At 43.9% G+C, this 18,252-nt stretch overlaps 1 protein-coding gene across 1 annotated transcript in view; it reads left to right on the top strand.

Moving 5' to 3' along the window:
- KITLG (KIT ligand) overlaps positions 1–18,252 on the top strand; it is a 149,687-nt gene that overhangs the window by 67,556 nt on the left and 63,879 nt on the right. Inside the window, exon 3 of the mRNA XM_030214993.1 lies at positions 12,768–12,830. Coding sequence (XP_030070853.1) covers positions 12,768–12,830 — 63 coding nt within the window. The remainder of the gene's footprint in view (positions 1–12,767; positions 12,831–18,252) is intronic.

Raw genomic sequence — 18,252 nt, 5'->3', positions numbered from 1 at the left:
GTGCGATGGGTGAACTGTTGGAGCAGCATGCAAAAACGGTGATTGCACCTTGGCAAACGCCGCTCATACTGCCTCCAATGGCCATCCCCTTTTCCCCACCTCCAGGACTTTCCCTCATGCCACTTGACTACCCCCACCCCCTTCTTACTACCTCCCTAAACTTGCTTCCACTGCCTACAATCCATTCTCTGACCCCCCCCCCCCAGCCCCACCCCCCTCAGCCCTCCTTCTCTTCCAGGACCTCATTTCCTGGTCATGCCAGACCACCGCCAGTTTGTACATCTGACCGCCCATAAACTTCTAAACTTATCCGCCCAATCACTTCCTTCTTCTTCCCCTTACTCAATCTCTACATATTACTAATTGTATCTGATATCCTGGAATGACAATATCATTACTAAACTATGGAAGCCACATTGAGCCTGCAAATAGGTGGGAAAATGTGGGTTACAAATGCAATAAATAATAATAAGGTCTGGGTCATCGCTCTGGAAGATGACAGGTTTCATCCAAGCTCTTTACCCAGGTAAATAACTTTCAACATTGCCTTGACCATGTTTCTATTTTAGAAGTCTTCCACTTGACCTAGAATCTCACATTTCTCCCCAGTATCTCAGGCTTACTCACTTCTTCCCAGCATCTTATTGTAGCAATAGTTTTGGCACAGCAGTGGCATAGGAAGGGGGGCGGGAGGGGCGGTCCGCCCCGGGGGGTGTCAGCCCCGCTGGTTCCCTGCTCCCTCTGCCCCGGAACAGGTTACTTCCTGTTCCGGGGCAGAGAGAGGAGTGAACCAGCGGAGCCGACGCAGCTCCGAGCGACGTGCACTCGGGGCGGATCGGCCCTCCCGCCCGTCCCCCGCAAGTAAGAATTCACTCCGGGGGGGGGGGGGGGGGGGCGCCGCGGAGGGGGGGGTGCGCGCTGTGCTGCACCCGGGGGGGGGTTGCGCAGCGGCGACTCGCCCTGGGTGTCAGCCGCCCTCGCTACGGCCCTGTGGCACAGCAGGAATCTGACAAGCCACCACTTCATCCGGCTGCACTGCCTTCACAATCTTCTTGTCCCTCCCTGTAGTAAGAGGAACCATATTGCTGTCCAAGTGAAACTGGACAGCCTAGGTTAAAGAAGTGAGTTTGACAGATGGATCAGCCTTTCTGTTTAAAGGACTGAGTACAGTCCTGAGAATTATACAAGCCGTTAATAATAACCAGCTGTTTTCACACCTAATAGCTAGCATAAATGAACCCCTCTGGACTAATTTTTTACAGTTTATGTTTATTTTGAATCGAATGTGTGTTTCTGCTTCCAGGTAGTATCATGTTTGCAAGTATTGCTCCACCAAGTGCAACATAAATTAGTGAAAGGAAGATATAAAATTAATCCAGGCACTGTATTCAGTCATTTAAATCACTGTGGCCTGGCAGGTGTTTCTACTCTTTTGGCTTTCCTGATCCATTTGAGCCAGACACTGTCGAGCTATATAATGCCTTATGCATTTATTTACTGTTGCCCAGAGAATTTTCATTGTTCTAGATCAAAGGTTCTCAACGCAGTTCTCAGGACATCAGCCAGGCAGGTTTTCAGAACATCCACAATGAATATGTATGAGATAAATTTGTATGTTCTGCCTCCATTGTATGTAAAATCCGCCCCTTTCTTTCCGAGCGCTCTACCAAAACCCTCATCCACACCCTTGTCACCTCTCGTTTAGACTACTGCAATCTGCTTCTTGCTGGCCTCCCACTTAGTCACCTCTCCCCTCTCCAGTCGGTTCAAAACTCTGCTGCCCGTCTCATCTTCCGCCAGGGTCGCTTTACTCATACTACCCCTCTCCTCAAGACCCTTCACTGGCTCCCTATCCGTTTTCGCATCCTGTTCAAACTTCTTCTACTAACCTATAAATGTATTCACTCTGCTGCTCCCCAGTATCTCTCCACACTCGTCCTTCCCTACACCCCTTCCCGTGCACTCCGCTCCATGGATAAATCCTTCTTATCTGTTCCCTTCTCCACTACTGCCAACTCCAGACTTCGCGCCTTCTGTCTCGCTGCACCCTACGCCTGGAATAAACTTCCTGAGCCCCTACGTCTTGCCCCATCCTTGGCCACCTTTAAATCTAGACTGAAAGCCCACCTCTTTAACATTGCTTTTGACTCGTAACCACTTGTAACCACTCACCTCCACCTACCCTCCTCTCTTCCTTCCCGTTCACATTAATTGATTTGATTTGCTTACTTTATTTATTTTTTGTCTATTAGATTGTAAGCTCTTTGAGCAGGGACTGTCTTTCGTCTATGTTTGTGCAGCGCTGCGTATGCCTTGTAGCGCTATAGAAATGCTAAATAGTAGTAGTAGTAGTAGTAATCTGTCTCGTATACATTCGTTGTGTGTATTCTAGGTCCAGGTTGAGAACCATTGTTCTAAATGATCCTCCCACCTCAGCCCACCTGTTATAGTCCTCAGCTGGAGTCTACAAATCACATCTATTTCTAGAACTTAGTGGATGTGGACTTGTAGTCCAAACACTGAGCATTGATTTTATGCATTGAGAGTCCTTTTCTCTATCTTCCCATCTTCCCACCAAGGGTTTATCTCCATGGTAACTCCATCCCATACAGGGAATGGAAGACCTGGTCTGGGAAGAGTTATTATACTGGGGCAGACCAAAGGTCCATCAAGCCCAGTGTCCTGTTTCAAACAGTGGCCAACCCAGGTCACATGTACCTGGCAAAAGCTCAGACTTTATGCTGCTTATCCTAGAAATAAGCAGTTGATATTCCCAAGTCCATCTTAATCGTACATGTCTTTATCTGCCGTCATTTACTATGTTACTATGTTAATAACAGGTTATGAAATTATCCAAACCTTTTTTTAAACCCTGCCAAACTAACTGCTTTTACCACACTCTCTGCAATGAATTCCAGAATTTAATTACCTATTGAATGAAGAAATATTTTCTCTGGTTTGTTTTAAATTTACTATTTAGTAGCTTCATTGTGTGCCCCCTAGTCCTAGTTAATTCAGTTTCTGATTCTGTCCTGTTCATTTTACAGTATAAAAAAAGTTTCATTATTGTAAACCACCACAGGATAGTAATTTTAGAATGATATATCAAATTGAAAGGCGGTTGCTATGATTCATGAAAGAAGTAGCAAGGAAAAGAGATTAGCCTTCATAAACAACAAGAGATTGCAGAAAGATTAAGACAAACATCTATAGAGTGTACTAAGGTTCTGCTTGCAAAATAATAATAATAAATATTATAAAAACAGCTCAGTAGGTGCCACCTAGTGATTCTACCAGGAATAATGTAAATTTTGACTTTGGAATATTCTCACAGATTCCAGATCATGAGTTGGCTTTCCTGTCTGTGATCGACAGTGGTAGAAGGAGGCACCCTTTGAAGGGAAACCGTTTTGGTATAAATGCCAGGCCTACTTGGGGTAGCCTTGTGTTTGGCTCAGGCTCCCCGACCAGTAACCACTGATGCAGGAGGAGAGCCTTGGCTCTTGACTCCCTCTTCTAAATACATTTACTAATAGGGAAGAGGACCTCTGGCTAGTACAGCCACTGCAGGAGTAGGGTGTACTTAGGGTTACCATATGTCCGGATTTACCCGGACATATCCTCTTTTTGAGGACATGTCTGGGCAACCGGGCGGGTTTTGCCCGCCAGCCTGCCCACTTGTCCAGAAATCCGGACAAACGGGCAGATTGCTAGCCTCCCCTCCCCTTACTTACTACTGCCCTGGTGGTCTAGTGACCTCTTCCACCTTCGGGGCAGGAAAGAGCCCCCTCTTTCCTGCCCGGAGTGCTGCCCTGCATGCATCCTTCCCGTTGCTGATCCCGGCAGTGATTCAAAATGGCCGCCGAGAGTTGACGTGACCTCACGAGACTTTAACTCTTAGCGGCCATTTTGAATCGGCACTCAGATCAACAACAGGAAGGATGCATGCAGGGCAGCGCTCCGGGCAGGAAAGAGGGGGCTCTTTCCTGCCCTGAAGAGGTCACTAGACCACCAGGGCAGTAGTAAGGTAAGGGGAGGGGGGTGATGGGGAGGGGGCATTACGAGGTGTGTGACAGGGGGGAGGGAAAAAATGTAACAGGGGACGGAGCGAGGGTGTGAAAGGGACGGGGTGTGAAAGGGGCGGGCATGTGTCCTCCTTTTCGGGGGACAAAATATGGTAACCCTAGGTGTACTTAACAGAGCCCACAAAAAAGGCTGCTGAGTCTTTATCAGGAGAACGCAGGAATGGGGAACCAGACCTCCACTACTGACACAGAATAACAACATTAAGCCTGGAGAAAGAAAATGGGATCAGAAGAGGGTCCCAGGACAAACAACAGGCTGGAGAACCTCAGTGGCTATGACTCCAGTGGGGAAGGGACCACCACCTAAAGAGACTTTGTACCTGAAGACTAAGAGAACCCAGTTACAGGAGAAAGACATTATAAGCAGCTGTCCTCTGGAGAAGAGATCCAGAGAGAGTACTGCAGTAAAGGATATTTACCCAGAACCTCTACCAAGGCAGAGTGTTCATAAGGAAACCTACTAAAGACTGTAAGTGTTTAAAACTAATGTATGCAAATACTGCTTGTATATAGTTCAAGCTGAGGAGTTATCCCATGTTTTTGCCTGCATCATTCAAATTTCAGTAGACCCTTTGATTAAGAACTGCAATTTTTGGCCTGGACTGAGTTGTTGGTGAAAGAAAAGTGCTGAGTGAGGGAATGTACAGTGCTTTTGGCCTCTCAGCTCTGGCTGGTCCCAGCCATGACCTCACAAGCAAACTCTAGAATTGCTAAAAGTTAAATCATCCTGATGCTCATTGGGCAAACAAGGGTTACACGACAATATCTGGAAAAGCTAAAGGAAACAGGTAAAGTAGTCTGGAAAGCAAATGTGCAAATAGAGGGTGAAAAAGAGCCAATACAGTAAAATTGGAGGACAACACTTTTTCAGATATATTTATGATAGGAGGAAGTGGAAAAGTGGTATTGTCAGACTCAAGATTTCATGGGAGAAATATGTAGAAGCTGATGAGGATAAAGCGGAGTTCCGTAACAAATATTTCTGTTCTGTGTTCACTGATTACACAGCACAACAAAAAAATATTTTTCCGTGTGCTACTGGGCAAAAAACATTTGTCCTATATGGGCAAGATGGTGGAGGCTATTATTAAGAATAAAATTGCAGAGCATATACAAAAACATGGACTGATGAGACAAAGTCAGCACGGATTTAGTGAAGGGAAGTCTTGCCTCACCAATCTAATGCATTTTTTTGAGGGGGTAAGCAAACATGTGGACAATGGGGAGCCGGTTGATATTGTATATCTGGATTTTCAGAAGGCGTTTGACAAAGTGCCGCACGAAAGACTCCTGAAGAAATTGCAGAGTCATGGAATCGGAGGTAGGGTATTATTATGGATTAAGAACTGGTTGAAAGATAGGAAGCAGAGAGTAGGATTGCGTGGCCAGTATTCTCAGTGGAGGAGGGTAGTTAGTGGGGTCCCGCAGGGGTCTGTGCTGGGTCCGTTGCTTTTTAATGTATTTATAAATGACCTAGAGATGGGAATAACTAGTGAGGTAATTAAATTCGCCGATGACACAAAATTATTCAGGGTCGTCAAGTCGCAGGAGGAATGTGAACGATTACAGGAGGACCTTGCGAGACTGGGAGAATGGGCGTGCAAGTGGCAGATGAAGTTCAATGTTGACAAGTGCAAAGTGATGCATGTGGGTAAGAGGAACCCGAATTATAGCTACGTCTTGCAAGGTTCCGCGTTAGGAGTTACGGATCAAGAAAGGGATCTGGGTGTCGTCGTCGATGATACGCTGAAACCTTCTGCTCAGTGTGCTGCTGCGGCTAGGAAAGCGAATAGAATGTTGGGTGTTATTAAGAAGGGTATGGAGTCCAGGTGTGCGGATGTTATAATGCCGTTGTATCGCTCCATGGTGCGACCGCACCTGGAGTATTGTGTTCAGTACTGGTCTCCGTATCTCAAAAAAGATATAGTAGAATTGGAAAAGGTACAGCGAAGGGCGACGAAAATGATAGTGGGGATGGGACGACTTTCCTATGAAGAGAGGCTGAGAAGGCTAGGGCTTTTCAGCTTGGAGAAGAGACGGCTGAGGGGAGATATGATAGAAGTGTATAAATAATGAGTGGAATGGATCGGGTGGATGTGAAGCGACTGTTCACGCTATCCAAAAATACTAGGACTAGAGGGCATGAGTTGAAGCTACAGTGTGGTAAATTTAAAACGAATCGGAGAAAATTTTTCTTCACCCAACGTGTAATTAGACTCTGGAATTCATTGCCGGAGAACGTGGTACGGGCGGTTAGCTTGACGGAGTTTAAAAAGGGGTTAGATAGATTCCTAAAGGACAAGTCCATAGACCGCTATTAAATGGACTGGAAAAATTCCTCATTTTTAGGTACAACTTGTCTGGAATGTTTTTACGTTTGGGGAGCGTGCCAGGTGCCCTTGACCTGGATTGGCCACTGTCGGTGACAGGATGCTGGGCTAGATGGACCTTTGGTCTTTCCCAGTATGGCACTACTTATGTACTTATGTACTTATACTAAATTCAGTGTGCGTATTCCAAATCCGAAGTCAGAATTGTTGTAACGCGTCAGGAAATTTTGTTATGCATAAGTTTGCCCAAATGAATTAAGCACTTGGAAAGCATTGAACAATTGTTTACAGAACGAGTTTTACTCCAACAATTACCTGATCTACATCAAAGTTTTTGTAGTAAACAGTATATGAAAATGTAATGGAATAACAAAATTTCAAAAAAGTCTCGTATTCCAGTTTAAAAGTCTTACTTCAGCAAGGCGCAGTACTGTTAAAAGTGCTTCCGGCATCTACTTTTGCGTTTGTGACTGGTCATATTTTCCCGTTGCAAAAACCAGCAGTAGTCCCCCCATCATGTTGGGATTCCAGCGGCCTTGATATCTGTTCTCCATTGTAGAAATGTCTTTATGGAACCTCTCTCCATGTTCGTCACTTATGTGTCCCAAATTGGGTGGGAAAAAGTCAAGACGGGAATGTAAGAAATGCATTTTCAATGACATTCGGCAGCCAAGTTGTTCATATGCTTTAAGCATGTTGTCTACTAGTTCAGCATAGTTTTCAGCTCGTCTGTTCCCAAGGAAGTTCTGCACTACTAGCATTAATATTATAAATGAATAGGCTTTGCATGTATAACTTAAAATCTAGATGTGTCAGGCAAATTCGGAGTTCATATTTGGAATTGGCGGGTTCAATTTAGCATAAATCACATGTTTTTCTCTCAGTAGCTAAATCATTGTTGCATTGTGTTAAGGACCAAGGGTAGGACCACAGAGAACAAACACATGTAGGAATGGAAGGAAGGCTGACTTCAATTTTCATAAGACTGTGTTCATGAGAAGCTAGCTAAACTAAAAGTAGACAAGGCAGTGGGGCTGGATGTGATATATCTAAGAGTTTTGAACTTAAGTTCTGGCATTTCCACTGTCTGACCTTCTCAATGCTTCTTTGAGTTGGAAGTTGCCCTGTAGGACTGGAAATGGGTGGATGTGGTCTGTGTGCACAAAAGCAAAAGTAAGAAAGGGGTTAGAAACTACAGGCCAGTTAGAGAGATCTCTGTGGTAAATAAATTAATGGAAATGCTGCTGAAATAGAGGATCGGGCAGTTTCAGGAAATCCAGTAGATTGTAGAATCCCAGGTAGATCTTGTCAAATGAATCTGATTAATTTCTTTGGTTGGGTGAGCAGAGGATTGGATTGAGAGAGACTGCTAAATGTGTTGTATGTAGATTTCAGCAATGCCTTTGACGTGGTGGTTGCACAGTGATTTACAAATAAACAGTGCCCTTAGTATGGGCCCTAAAGTGACAGACTGGGCTAGAAACTGGTTCAGTGGGAGGCGACAAAGTGTAGTGGTAAATTTATTTATTTATTTATAGCATTTGTATCCCACATTTTCCCACACATAAACAGGCTCAATGTGGCTTACAAGTTAATAAGAAATAGGGACAGGTAAGGGAGGGGATACATGTGTAAAATAAGGTACAAAATAATAAGGAATAAAATGGTCCTTTGAGGCAATATAATGTAGAGTCTATTGAGTAGCATCAGTAGGATAGGCCTTACAAAACAGATAGGTCTTTAAAGAGCGCCTAAAGTCTTGATGGTCATGCACCGTTTTCACACAATTCGGTAATGCATTCCACATATGCGTTCCTAAGTAGGAGAAATTAGATGCGTAGGTGGCTTTGTATTTAAGACCAATGCAACTGGGATAATGAAGATTCATATAATTATGAGATGATCTGTTTCTGTTCCTCGCCGGAAGATCTAGTAAATCAATCATATAATCCGGGGCGGAAGTCCTCCACCTACAGTCCTGCCAGTAGGGGGTGCTAGTTAGGAACAGGCAAGCTCTGCCTCTCCCTAGTGATTGAAAACACAATATTGAAGCACCACCTCCCACTGGCAGCAATGCAGCTGGAGGACTCTGGCTCAATTTAGAGGGATCAGTGCTTCTATCTTCTTTTGAATTTCTGGAATAGCCGTTTCAGTAAACAATTTTGGCACAGCAATTGATCCATAATTAAGTGGTCAATTTTTAACATGCGTCATTTTACGACTGATCTTATCCAGGAGCTTCCAGTCTCCCTAGTGGTGATCTGTCCCGTTTATGAAAGAATATCCGCAGGCTTCTGGCTTAATAGTAGCAGCTGGAGGATGTTATTCACATCTGGGTCCTTCTGATGCATGTTAATTGGGAAAAGGATTTATTTTACATCATCTTACAAGGAACATGATGTGGCTAATTGAGCAGGTAGCAGAATTCCCTGAGGTTTCTCTCATGACTTTGGAATAACTGTTTACTTTAATTAACACCACAGCAATAATAATTCTGAAAGAAGCAATGAGCGGTTTGCCCTATAAGTAAGCAACGTTTGTTCTGAAGCTGGAGAGGTGCCAAAGGGAAAAGTGTGAAAACCAGAATGCATGTCCTTATGATGGAAGCTTAATTTCTGGGGGAGGGGCCTGGAACATACTTCCACTGCTCCATTATCCTACAGGAATAAATAGGGGAGAGGGAGAGAGAGGTTGGAGCAGAGTAGACAGGGCTATAGGGAGCTACGTGCAGCCGGTGTGACTATACAGGATGCAAGAGAGGTGGAAGGTGCCAAAATTGTGCCCTGTCCATTGCCTCCCCTGCTCTGCTGCATCATTGTGGGCAGAGTGGGAACACTAGGGGGCGCGTTGCACAGGGCACGTTTCCAGCTCGGGAAGCTCCTGAGAGCAAAGCAGAGGACAGTCTCCAAATCCCATTGCTCTTTTACATGACCCATCGACTACGCCTCAGTTTCAATTTTTTTCTTGTCTACAAATTATGCCCTGCTTATGAATCATTCCCAAAACATTCACATCTTACTGTAGGTTGTTACTTTAATCTCACCAAGGCATATGATAGTAAAACAAAGATATGGGTGGGTCATCTAGGAAGTAACCTGTTCTGGGGCAGAGGAAGCACAGAACGAACGTAGAGGTGCGCGGCACCCCCCCCCCCCCCAGCGGCATGCACCCGGGGCAGACCGCACCCACCGCCCCCCCCTAGGAACGCCACTGCAATTTATTTGACTAAAGAGCCAATTAGTGCCAATAATTGGGCCCTAACAATCAATTATTGGAGCTAATTGGTATTAATTAAAATCTATTGGGTGTCGTCGTTGATAACATACTGAAAACCTTCTGCTCAGTGTGCTGCTGCGGCTAGGAAAGCGAATAGAATGTTGGGTATTATTAGGAAAGGTATGGAAAACAGGTGTGAGGATGTTATAATGCCGTTCTATCGCTCCATGGTGCGACCGCACCTTGAGTATTGTGTTCAATTTTGGTTGCTGCATCTCAAGAAAGATATAGTAGAATTGGAAAAGGTGCAGCGAAGGGCGACTAAAATGATAGCGGGGATGGGACGACTTCCCTATGAAGAAAGACTAAGAGGCTAGGGCTTTTCAGCTTGGAGAAGAGACGGCTTAGGGGAGACATGATAGAGGTATATAAAATATTGAGTGGAGTGGAACAGGTGGATGTGAAGCGTCAGTTCACGCTTTCCAAAAATACTAGGACTAGGAGGCATGCGATGAAACTACAGTGTAGTAAATTTAAAACAAATCAGAGAAAATGTTTCTTCACCCAACGCGTAATTAAACTCTGGAATTCGTTGCCGGAGAACGTGGTGAAGGCGGTTAGCTTAGCAGAGTTTAAAAAGGGGGTTAGACGGTTTCCTAAAGGACAAGTCCATAAACCGCTACTAAATGGACTTGGGAAAAATCCACAATTCCGGGAATAACATGTATAGAATGTTTGTACGTTTGGGAAGCTTGCCAGGTGCCCTTGGCCTGGATTGGCTACTGTCGTGGTCAGGATATTGGGCTCGATGGTCTTTTCCCAGTGTGGCATTACTTATGTACTTAAATTTATATGCCTGCATGTAACTTTTATATGGAGATAAAAAAGGAGGTGTGGCCATGGGAGGGTCATGGGCGGCTCAGGGGCGTTCCTGCAATTTAGGCGCATTGTTATAGAATAAGGGGTTCTGCGCTTAATTTAGGCATGGGAATTTACACCAAGGTTTCATCAGTGTAAATGGTTGTGCCTAAATATAGTTGCAGTTCCTGGCGCTTAGCGCTATTCTATAAATGACACCTAACTTTGTGCACCGTTTACAGAATAGCGCTCAATGCTTTTTTGGGGCGCTGATTTTTCGACACTGTCGCAAATTTATAGAATTGCATTTGGGGGAGATTCTATTTATGGCACCAAAACCAGTGCCGACTAAACGTATTCTATAATCGGGTGTCTAGGTTTAGGCGCCGATTTATAGAATACACTTAGTTGATATTTCAGCTCTATGCGCATCCATTTACACCAGTGAAAATGTGGAGTAAATCTCGGCACATAGATTTAGGCACACTGGACCATATTCTATATATATGGGCACGTAAATTTTGGATTGCCCCTGAAATGCCTATTTCCCTGCCTATAACCACTTTTTGCCTTGCACGCATTAGAAGTTTGGCGCGCATTGTTACAGAATACGCTTAGTGACTTGTGCACCTGAATTCTAATCAGTGCCAATTAGTGCTCATTATTGCTTGTTAAGTGCTATTATCAGCACTCATTAGCTTGTTAATTTTGATTTTGGTGTGGATCTCTAGGCGCGCTATATAGAATCCAGGAGTTAATGAACCTATGCACATAACTGTCAATTTTGGCACCCTCTGATGCATGTACGTGGCACATATGTGTAGACACAGACTTCATAGAATTGCTCTTCAAATTTCCTACATAGAGTTTGTGAGTGTCCTGAAATCCCACTGGCTAATGGGATCCCTGAGAACAGGTATGTCAAGCTCCATTTCTACTGCTACTACTACTACTTATCATTTCTATAGTGCTGCTAGACATACGCAGTGTTGTACGTTTGAACATGAAGAGACAGTACCCTGCAACTTGCTTCTCACAGGTCTCCCACTTAGCCATCTCTCTCCTCTTCAATCTGTTCAAAATTCTGCTGCACAATTAATATTCTGCCAGTGTCGTTATGCTCATATTAGCCCTCTCCTCAACTCACTTCACTGGCTTCCTATCCGTTTCCGCATACAGTTCAAACTCCTCTTATTGACCTATAAGTGCATTCACTCTGCAGCTCCTCAGTACCTCTCCACTCTCATCTCTCCCTACATTCCTCCCCTGGAACTCTGTTCACTGGGTAAATCTCTCTTATCTGCACCCTTCTCCTCCACCGCTAACTCCAGACTCCGTTCCTTTTATCTTGCTGCACCATATGCCTGGAATAGACTTCCTGAGCCGGTACGTCAAGCTCCATCTCTGCCCGTCTTCAAATCTAAGCTAAAAGCCCACCTTTTTGATGCTGCTTTTAACTCATAACCCTTACTCACTTGTTCAGTACCCATGTTTTACCACTTTAGTAATTCCCTTATCTCTTATTTATCCTGTTTGTCTGTCCTAATTAGATTGTAAGCTCTGTCAAGCAGGGACTTTCTCTTTATGTTCAGTGTACAGTGCTGCATACGTCTATAGAAATGATAAGTAGTAGTAGTAGTAATTAGATTGAGAACCACCAGTCGCTAGTTTAATAACAAAAAAAACAAGTTCTGGAAATCAATTGATTATCCAAGGGAAGTAGGAAATATTTAAATATTTATAAGAGCACAACTAGAGCAAGCTTCAAATGCATCAGCCATTAAGTGAAGAGAGGATAATGTTAGTATCATGCAACCTGTTCGTGTAAAGAGCTGCATATGACGTTTGCATAATTGTATTCATTTTTCATATTTATATCCCACTTTAATTCAAAGCAGGTTACAAGAACATACACATAAAATCGTAAAAAACAAAACAACACAATACATTTCTGCAAATAAATTTTCTCCTCTCCTGGGAAGCGTGGTAATGCTCAGGTAGGGAAAATGTCTGTGGTACTGCAATGTTCAACCTTGGAACGGACTCAAGGGCACTATTTATTGAAGCTGAAACATCTCAAACTTGGATGAGTGACTAATGAGAATTATTATCCTCTGAAAACATAGGACAGTCTGCTACATCCAAAGCTATAATTCCTTTTCCATCGATGTGTAAAATTATGCAGTCGAATCTTTTATTCTGTTAACCTTGTGTTGTCAAGATAAATCACTTTCTAGCAGAAAATCCACCTCACGTTTTCTTCTGTTATCTATTCTAGGTTGGAAATATCCCAAATGACTACCTTATAAAACTAAAATATGCCCAAGAGATGCCAACTCTGGTATGTACAATAACTAATCTATAAAAAGGTTACAGTTTAATAGCAGGATAGTGCTTGGTGATTATTTTAGCTGAATAGCTTGACGTGACTTTACCTGATGAGTCAGATAAGGCTTAGTTAATGATTTGGTTTCAGGAGAAAACTGATTTCCGCATCTCTATCTCCGACAGCAGTTTAGAGCAGGTTTCATATGGCCTTTAACATTGGTGGGTTTGTACAGTACATTTATTGCTTAGAAAAGAAAACAGTATTTAGCTCCTGGACAAATAACTTAATATCACTGCTTGTCTTTTACTCTGCCTTAACTACTTCAAGGATGACAGTTTGTGAATGTATTCGGGCTTGAAAACCAGGGGCGTATCTGCGTGGGGCCATAGGGGCCTGGGCCCCCGCAGATTTCGCCCTGGACCCCCCTACCACAGACCCTCTCCACCTCCCCCTCCCTCCCGCACGCCACCAACCCGTCGCCGATCTTTGCTGGCGCCCCCGCCAGCCGAAGTCCTCTCTTCCGTGCAGGATGCAAGTTTCAACGCTTCCTGTTCTTCTGAGTCTGACGTCCTGCACGTACAACGTGCAGAACGTCAGACTCAGAATTTGGAATTCAGTCTGACGTCCTGCGTGTTGTACGTGCAGGACATCAGACTCAGAAGAACAGGAAGCGTTGCAACTTGCAGCGGCGCAGCCTGCATGGAAGAGAGGACCTCGGCTTGCGGGGGGTTGGGGTCCCCCGCCAGCAAAGGTAAGTGACAGCAGCGGGGGAGGGTGTCATTGGTGGCGAGGGGGGGGGTCCGGAAATGGCGGGGGGGGGGGGCTAAAATGTGCCCCCTCCCTCTGGCTCTGGCCCCCCCTACCGCCCGAGTCCAGATACGCCCCTGTTGAAAACATTAAACTCGATGACTATCCTAGCTCTAGCAAAATGAAAACTACTATCAGAAATTCGAGTGACAAAAATGTTAAGTATTTTTTCTTGCATCTTGACCATATCCGAAGGAAATTAAAAATCACATGATATTAGTAGGACTTGAAAATTTGCACTTTCAATCCATTTGTCCAAACGCCTACCATCTGCTCTGCTGATGATGTTTACATCCTAAGACCTCTGCGTTACCATCCCAGTGGGTTTTCACTGCGATAGAACAGGCCCTACCTAAATGAACAGTTGGCCTGGATGGGGAACAATGAATTGCAGGCTTGAACAAGTTTCCAAGGCTTTTTGTGCATTCTTTTATTATCTGGCTGTATTCCGGGGGTTAATCTAGCAGCCTCCTTTCATATGTTTGCATTGCCTTCATTGCTTAGGAGGAGCAGACAGCCCCTCTTGCAATAAAAAGTCTTTCTTGGCCAGTCAGAAGGGCGTCTTGCAACCTAATTATGCTCCCACAAGTGCTTTAAACCCCCAACAAAGTGAATGAATGCATTGTCTCTTTCTGCAAGAGGAGAAACAGGGTAGTGGTTAGAACAAGGATGCACACATCCAGTCCTCAAGGTCCATAGACAAGTCAGATTTTCAGGATACGCATGATCATTAGGGGATATTCTGAAAACCTGAACTGTTTTTGGCCCTTGAGGACTGAACTTGCGCACTTACTAAGTTAGAACAGTCGACCAGGAGCCAGGCAAATCAAGGTTCAGATTCCACTTCTCTCATTAAACCTTGCGATGTTGGGCAAGTCATTGTGGAGTTTATTGTAGGAAAGTTTTCCATATGAAAAGAGCTGCTTCTAGCATTATGGGGAGAATTCTGTAAAGTAGACACTAAAATTTATGTATATACTATTCCAAATTCCGGGTTTTCTATAAAATCAGTTTCTAGAATTCAATCGATAGAGAAACTACAGAAACTAAACATATGAAAAATGAAATACAATTTTTTTTAATTTTTTATATATGCAGTGTATAAATAATTATATTTTGCTCAGTTTTTGGTGTATTACAATGACCCAAAGACTTAGGATATGTAAAACCACCTTCCTGACATCATCGCACTCCCCGCCTCCAACCTAAACAAAGCAGTATCGTGTTATTGTGAATTTAAATATCAAAATAATGAAAAAGAAAAATCAAAACTACTTAGCTTTGGTGGGTTTCAGGAGGCGGAGTCATGCCACAATCTCAATCTTGCAGTCAAGTTCAAGAATAAAGTGGAGTCCCGGTCATTGCAATATCATTTCTTTAAAAATTGTGATGCATAGTTGATATATCATCTTTACAGGCAGTCTCCAAAGTTCCCAACATGGGCCATGTTTCGCCTAAAAATGGTGTCTTCAGGGGAACTATAAATCCAGCAAGAACCAGGACGGAGTACCAGTTATACATACAAGTGTTTAGAATACTAGTATTTATGTGTGTATGTGTGCACAGACGTGTATACATGTCAGATAAGCGCCTAAGCAGTATTTTAAAACTATGTGCATATCTCTGATAGGTAGAACCCAACTGAACCCAGAATCTTCGGTTTCTGCTGAAACTGTAATCGAAACTGCCTCTCCACTCCATCCCCTGAGCATAAAAGCTCTACGTGTGCAGATACTTGATAGATAGAGTCCGACTAAATCTTCACACTCAACCACCAGTAGGCCCTCCTTGTACCTACATTAGATCTGGTGGTCCCGTAGCAGTCTTGTGAGGCTTCCATGGGAAGTCTCAGTAGCCACTTTGCAATTGGAACCAACACGAGCAGGAGCAAAGTCCTCTGGCAGTGCTGGTTCCAATTGGAAAATGGCTGCTGGGACCTCCCACAGAGGTCTCACGAGGCCGTCATGGGAAGTCTCAGAAGCCATTTGGATTGCAGCAGCACAGGGCAGGAACATATGAGGTTCATTCCTCCCCCTGAAAAGGCCATTAAACTACCAGGGCTTCACTAAGTAGGCCAGGGAAGGGCCTACGGGTGGTTGGGCAGGAGGAAGGGGGGGGGGGGGGGCGGGAGGACAGTCCGGGGGGGGGAGGGGAGAGGAAGAGAGGTTCAGTTTCTGATGAAAATGCATAGGCATTTTTGGCTGAAACCCAAACCCGAATTACAGGTTAGTTTTGGTGTCAAATCCGAAAGTGAAATTTGGTCGGTCTTGGATTTAGACGTCATATTGAAAATGCCCCTCTTTACGTACTTCTTTAGTCATCATACTTACATGTTACTATTAAACATTTAATTATGTTAAGCTATGTTGGTGTTACTGACATTTTAGCATTACCAGCTAGTAATTTTTGAGCATTAAAAATGTTTGAGCTAAAACACAGTAAAATAACGTCATTCAAATGATACAATTAACAATGTGTCATAATTTCACAGTCACTGTGAATGCTCAATGTGTCCACCCCTAGCTTTAACACAGGCTTTCAGTCGCTTTGGGAAGTTCTTAGCCTTGTCGATCGGTCCCTGTGGCGGGTTGTCCCAGATCATCTGCAGTGCTTCTTTGAGTGTGGCGATTGAGACTTTGGGTGGAGCTTGTGATAAACATCCAATGTTGCTCCCCAGACAAAAGTCTATGTCATTGTGACGTCATTAACAGCAAGCTGGTACCCTGGTTTGCTTTTTTTTTTTTTTTTTTTCAAATAATGGTAGTTTTACAGTGCAAACATTTTTGAGTGCATGAAAATCGCTGGGTGGTCACACTAAAAAGTCTGTAACTTCGCTGTGTTTAAAGATAATCTCATTCCATGTGGCACATTAAAGTAGATAGTAACAACAAATAAAGCTGTAAAATTTCACTTTGAAATTCTAAGTGGTTGCTGAGAAAGCAGCAGAAATCTCTAGGAGGGTTACTGTCTGCTTAAATCGCTTTGAATATCAGCCTCTTGGAGCTTAGCGCGGACCTTAAAGTCGCCTAAGCACGGGCACCATTTACTGAACTTGGCCCTATATCATTTTCTGTGAAATTTCCAGGAACGTTCATTTTGTTCAGTGCTGCTGAATATCCCCTGAGACCATCCAGATCAGAGACGACGCTGGGGGTGGCACTGGAGAGGAGCCCCAGTTTATGCAGGTGCCGGCAATATTCAGTGCCGACCACTTAGCTGTGCGGGTGCCGGCTCTGAATATCAGGCCAACACCTGCATTAATTAAAAAAAAAAAAAAAAGCTCCTGAGCCCCCTCCCGCTCCATTGTCCCGTTTTTCTCTCCTTCCCTCTCCCCTGAAAGACCCCTCCATCTCCCGCCTCCCCCCAACTGTGAAAGGCTTATCTACATCCCTGGTGGTTCAGCGGGGTCATTGGGGGGAGGAGGTTTGCAGTTCCCTCGCTCCTGCCCCTTGCAGCACCTCTGTAAAATGGCTGCTATGACCTCTTGCAGCAGCTCGCAGTACTCCATGGGGAGGTGGGGGGTGGGGGGTCTTGTGGGGGTGTTGTAATGCATGGGGGAAGGGAGGGAAGGAGGGAAAAAGGGGTCGTTGGAGCGAGAAAGGGCTCAGGGGCTTTTTTTTTTAAACAACAAAAAAAAGTTATTCATGCCGGAGAGACCCGATAAGGCCCCAGCAGAATATTGGCCAGGCCCACGTAACCTCTGCCAGCCTGCCCGCCCCAAATTGTCCCCCAATATTCATTGCTGGTGCCCGGACAAGGCCCGATGCTGACCGCCACCGGCTGAATATTGGGGGACAATTCTATAAAGGTTGCTAAGCAACCTTTATAGAGTAGTGTTCAGGGCGGATTCTTGCACCCAACTTCGGACATGAGGACTTAGGACTGCTGAAACCTGGAATAAATCCTCACGCCAGGCCGAATAGAGAGGGTAAACAGCATACATAGAAAGTATACAGACAAAAAAAAGCAACACTGGGCCTTCAAGACTGAGACAACAGGAGTAATTTATTGATAAGTGACCCGACACGGGCCGTGTTTCGGCGTGAAACAACGCCTGCCTCAGGGGTCTAACAACAAAACATATAAATCACCATAGGAAATGATCAAATAATTAAAAAACATTTATAAAATATATAATATATATTGAAAATTATAATTAAAAGTATAATGAGGAAACATCACTATACATTGTATATATATATATAGACTATCGTAGTGACTTTATCTAAACAATTAACAATAGAGAAGACACTTCCGTATATAAAAAATTTATATTATAAAAAGCATTCTAAATAATAAATACTATGTAGAAAAGAAAACAAATACATGTATATCAAAACATGTTCAAAGGAAAACATGCAAATATGAATATACAATTTATAGTGGTTTCCTCATTATACTTTTAATTATAATTTTCAATATATTTTATAAATGTTTTTTAATTATTTGATCATTTCCTATGGTGATTTATATGTTTTATATGTTTTGCTGTTAGACCCCTGAGGCAGGCGCTGTTTCACGCTGAAACACGGCCCATGTCGGGTCAGTTATCAATAAATTACTCCTGTTGTCTCAGTCTTGAAGGCCCAGCGTTGCTTTTTTTGTCTGTAAATCCTCACGCCCACAT

The sequence above is a fragment of the Microcaecilia unicolor genome, chromosome 9 (genome assembly GCF_901765095.1).
Source record: "Microcaecilia unicolor chromosome 9, aMicUni1.1, whole genome shotgun sequence".
In the NCBI taxonomy this organism is placed as follows: Eukaryota; Metazoa; Chordata; class Amphibia; order Gymnophiona; family Siphonopidae; genus Microcaecilia; species Microcaecilia unicolor.
This window is presented reverse-complemented; position numbering and strand designations above follow the sequence as displayed.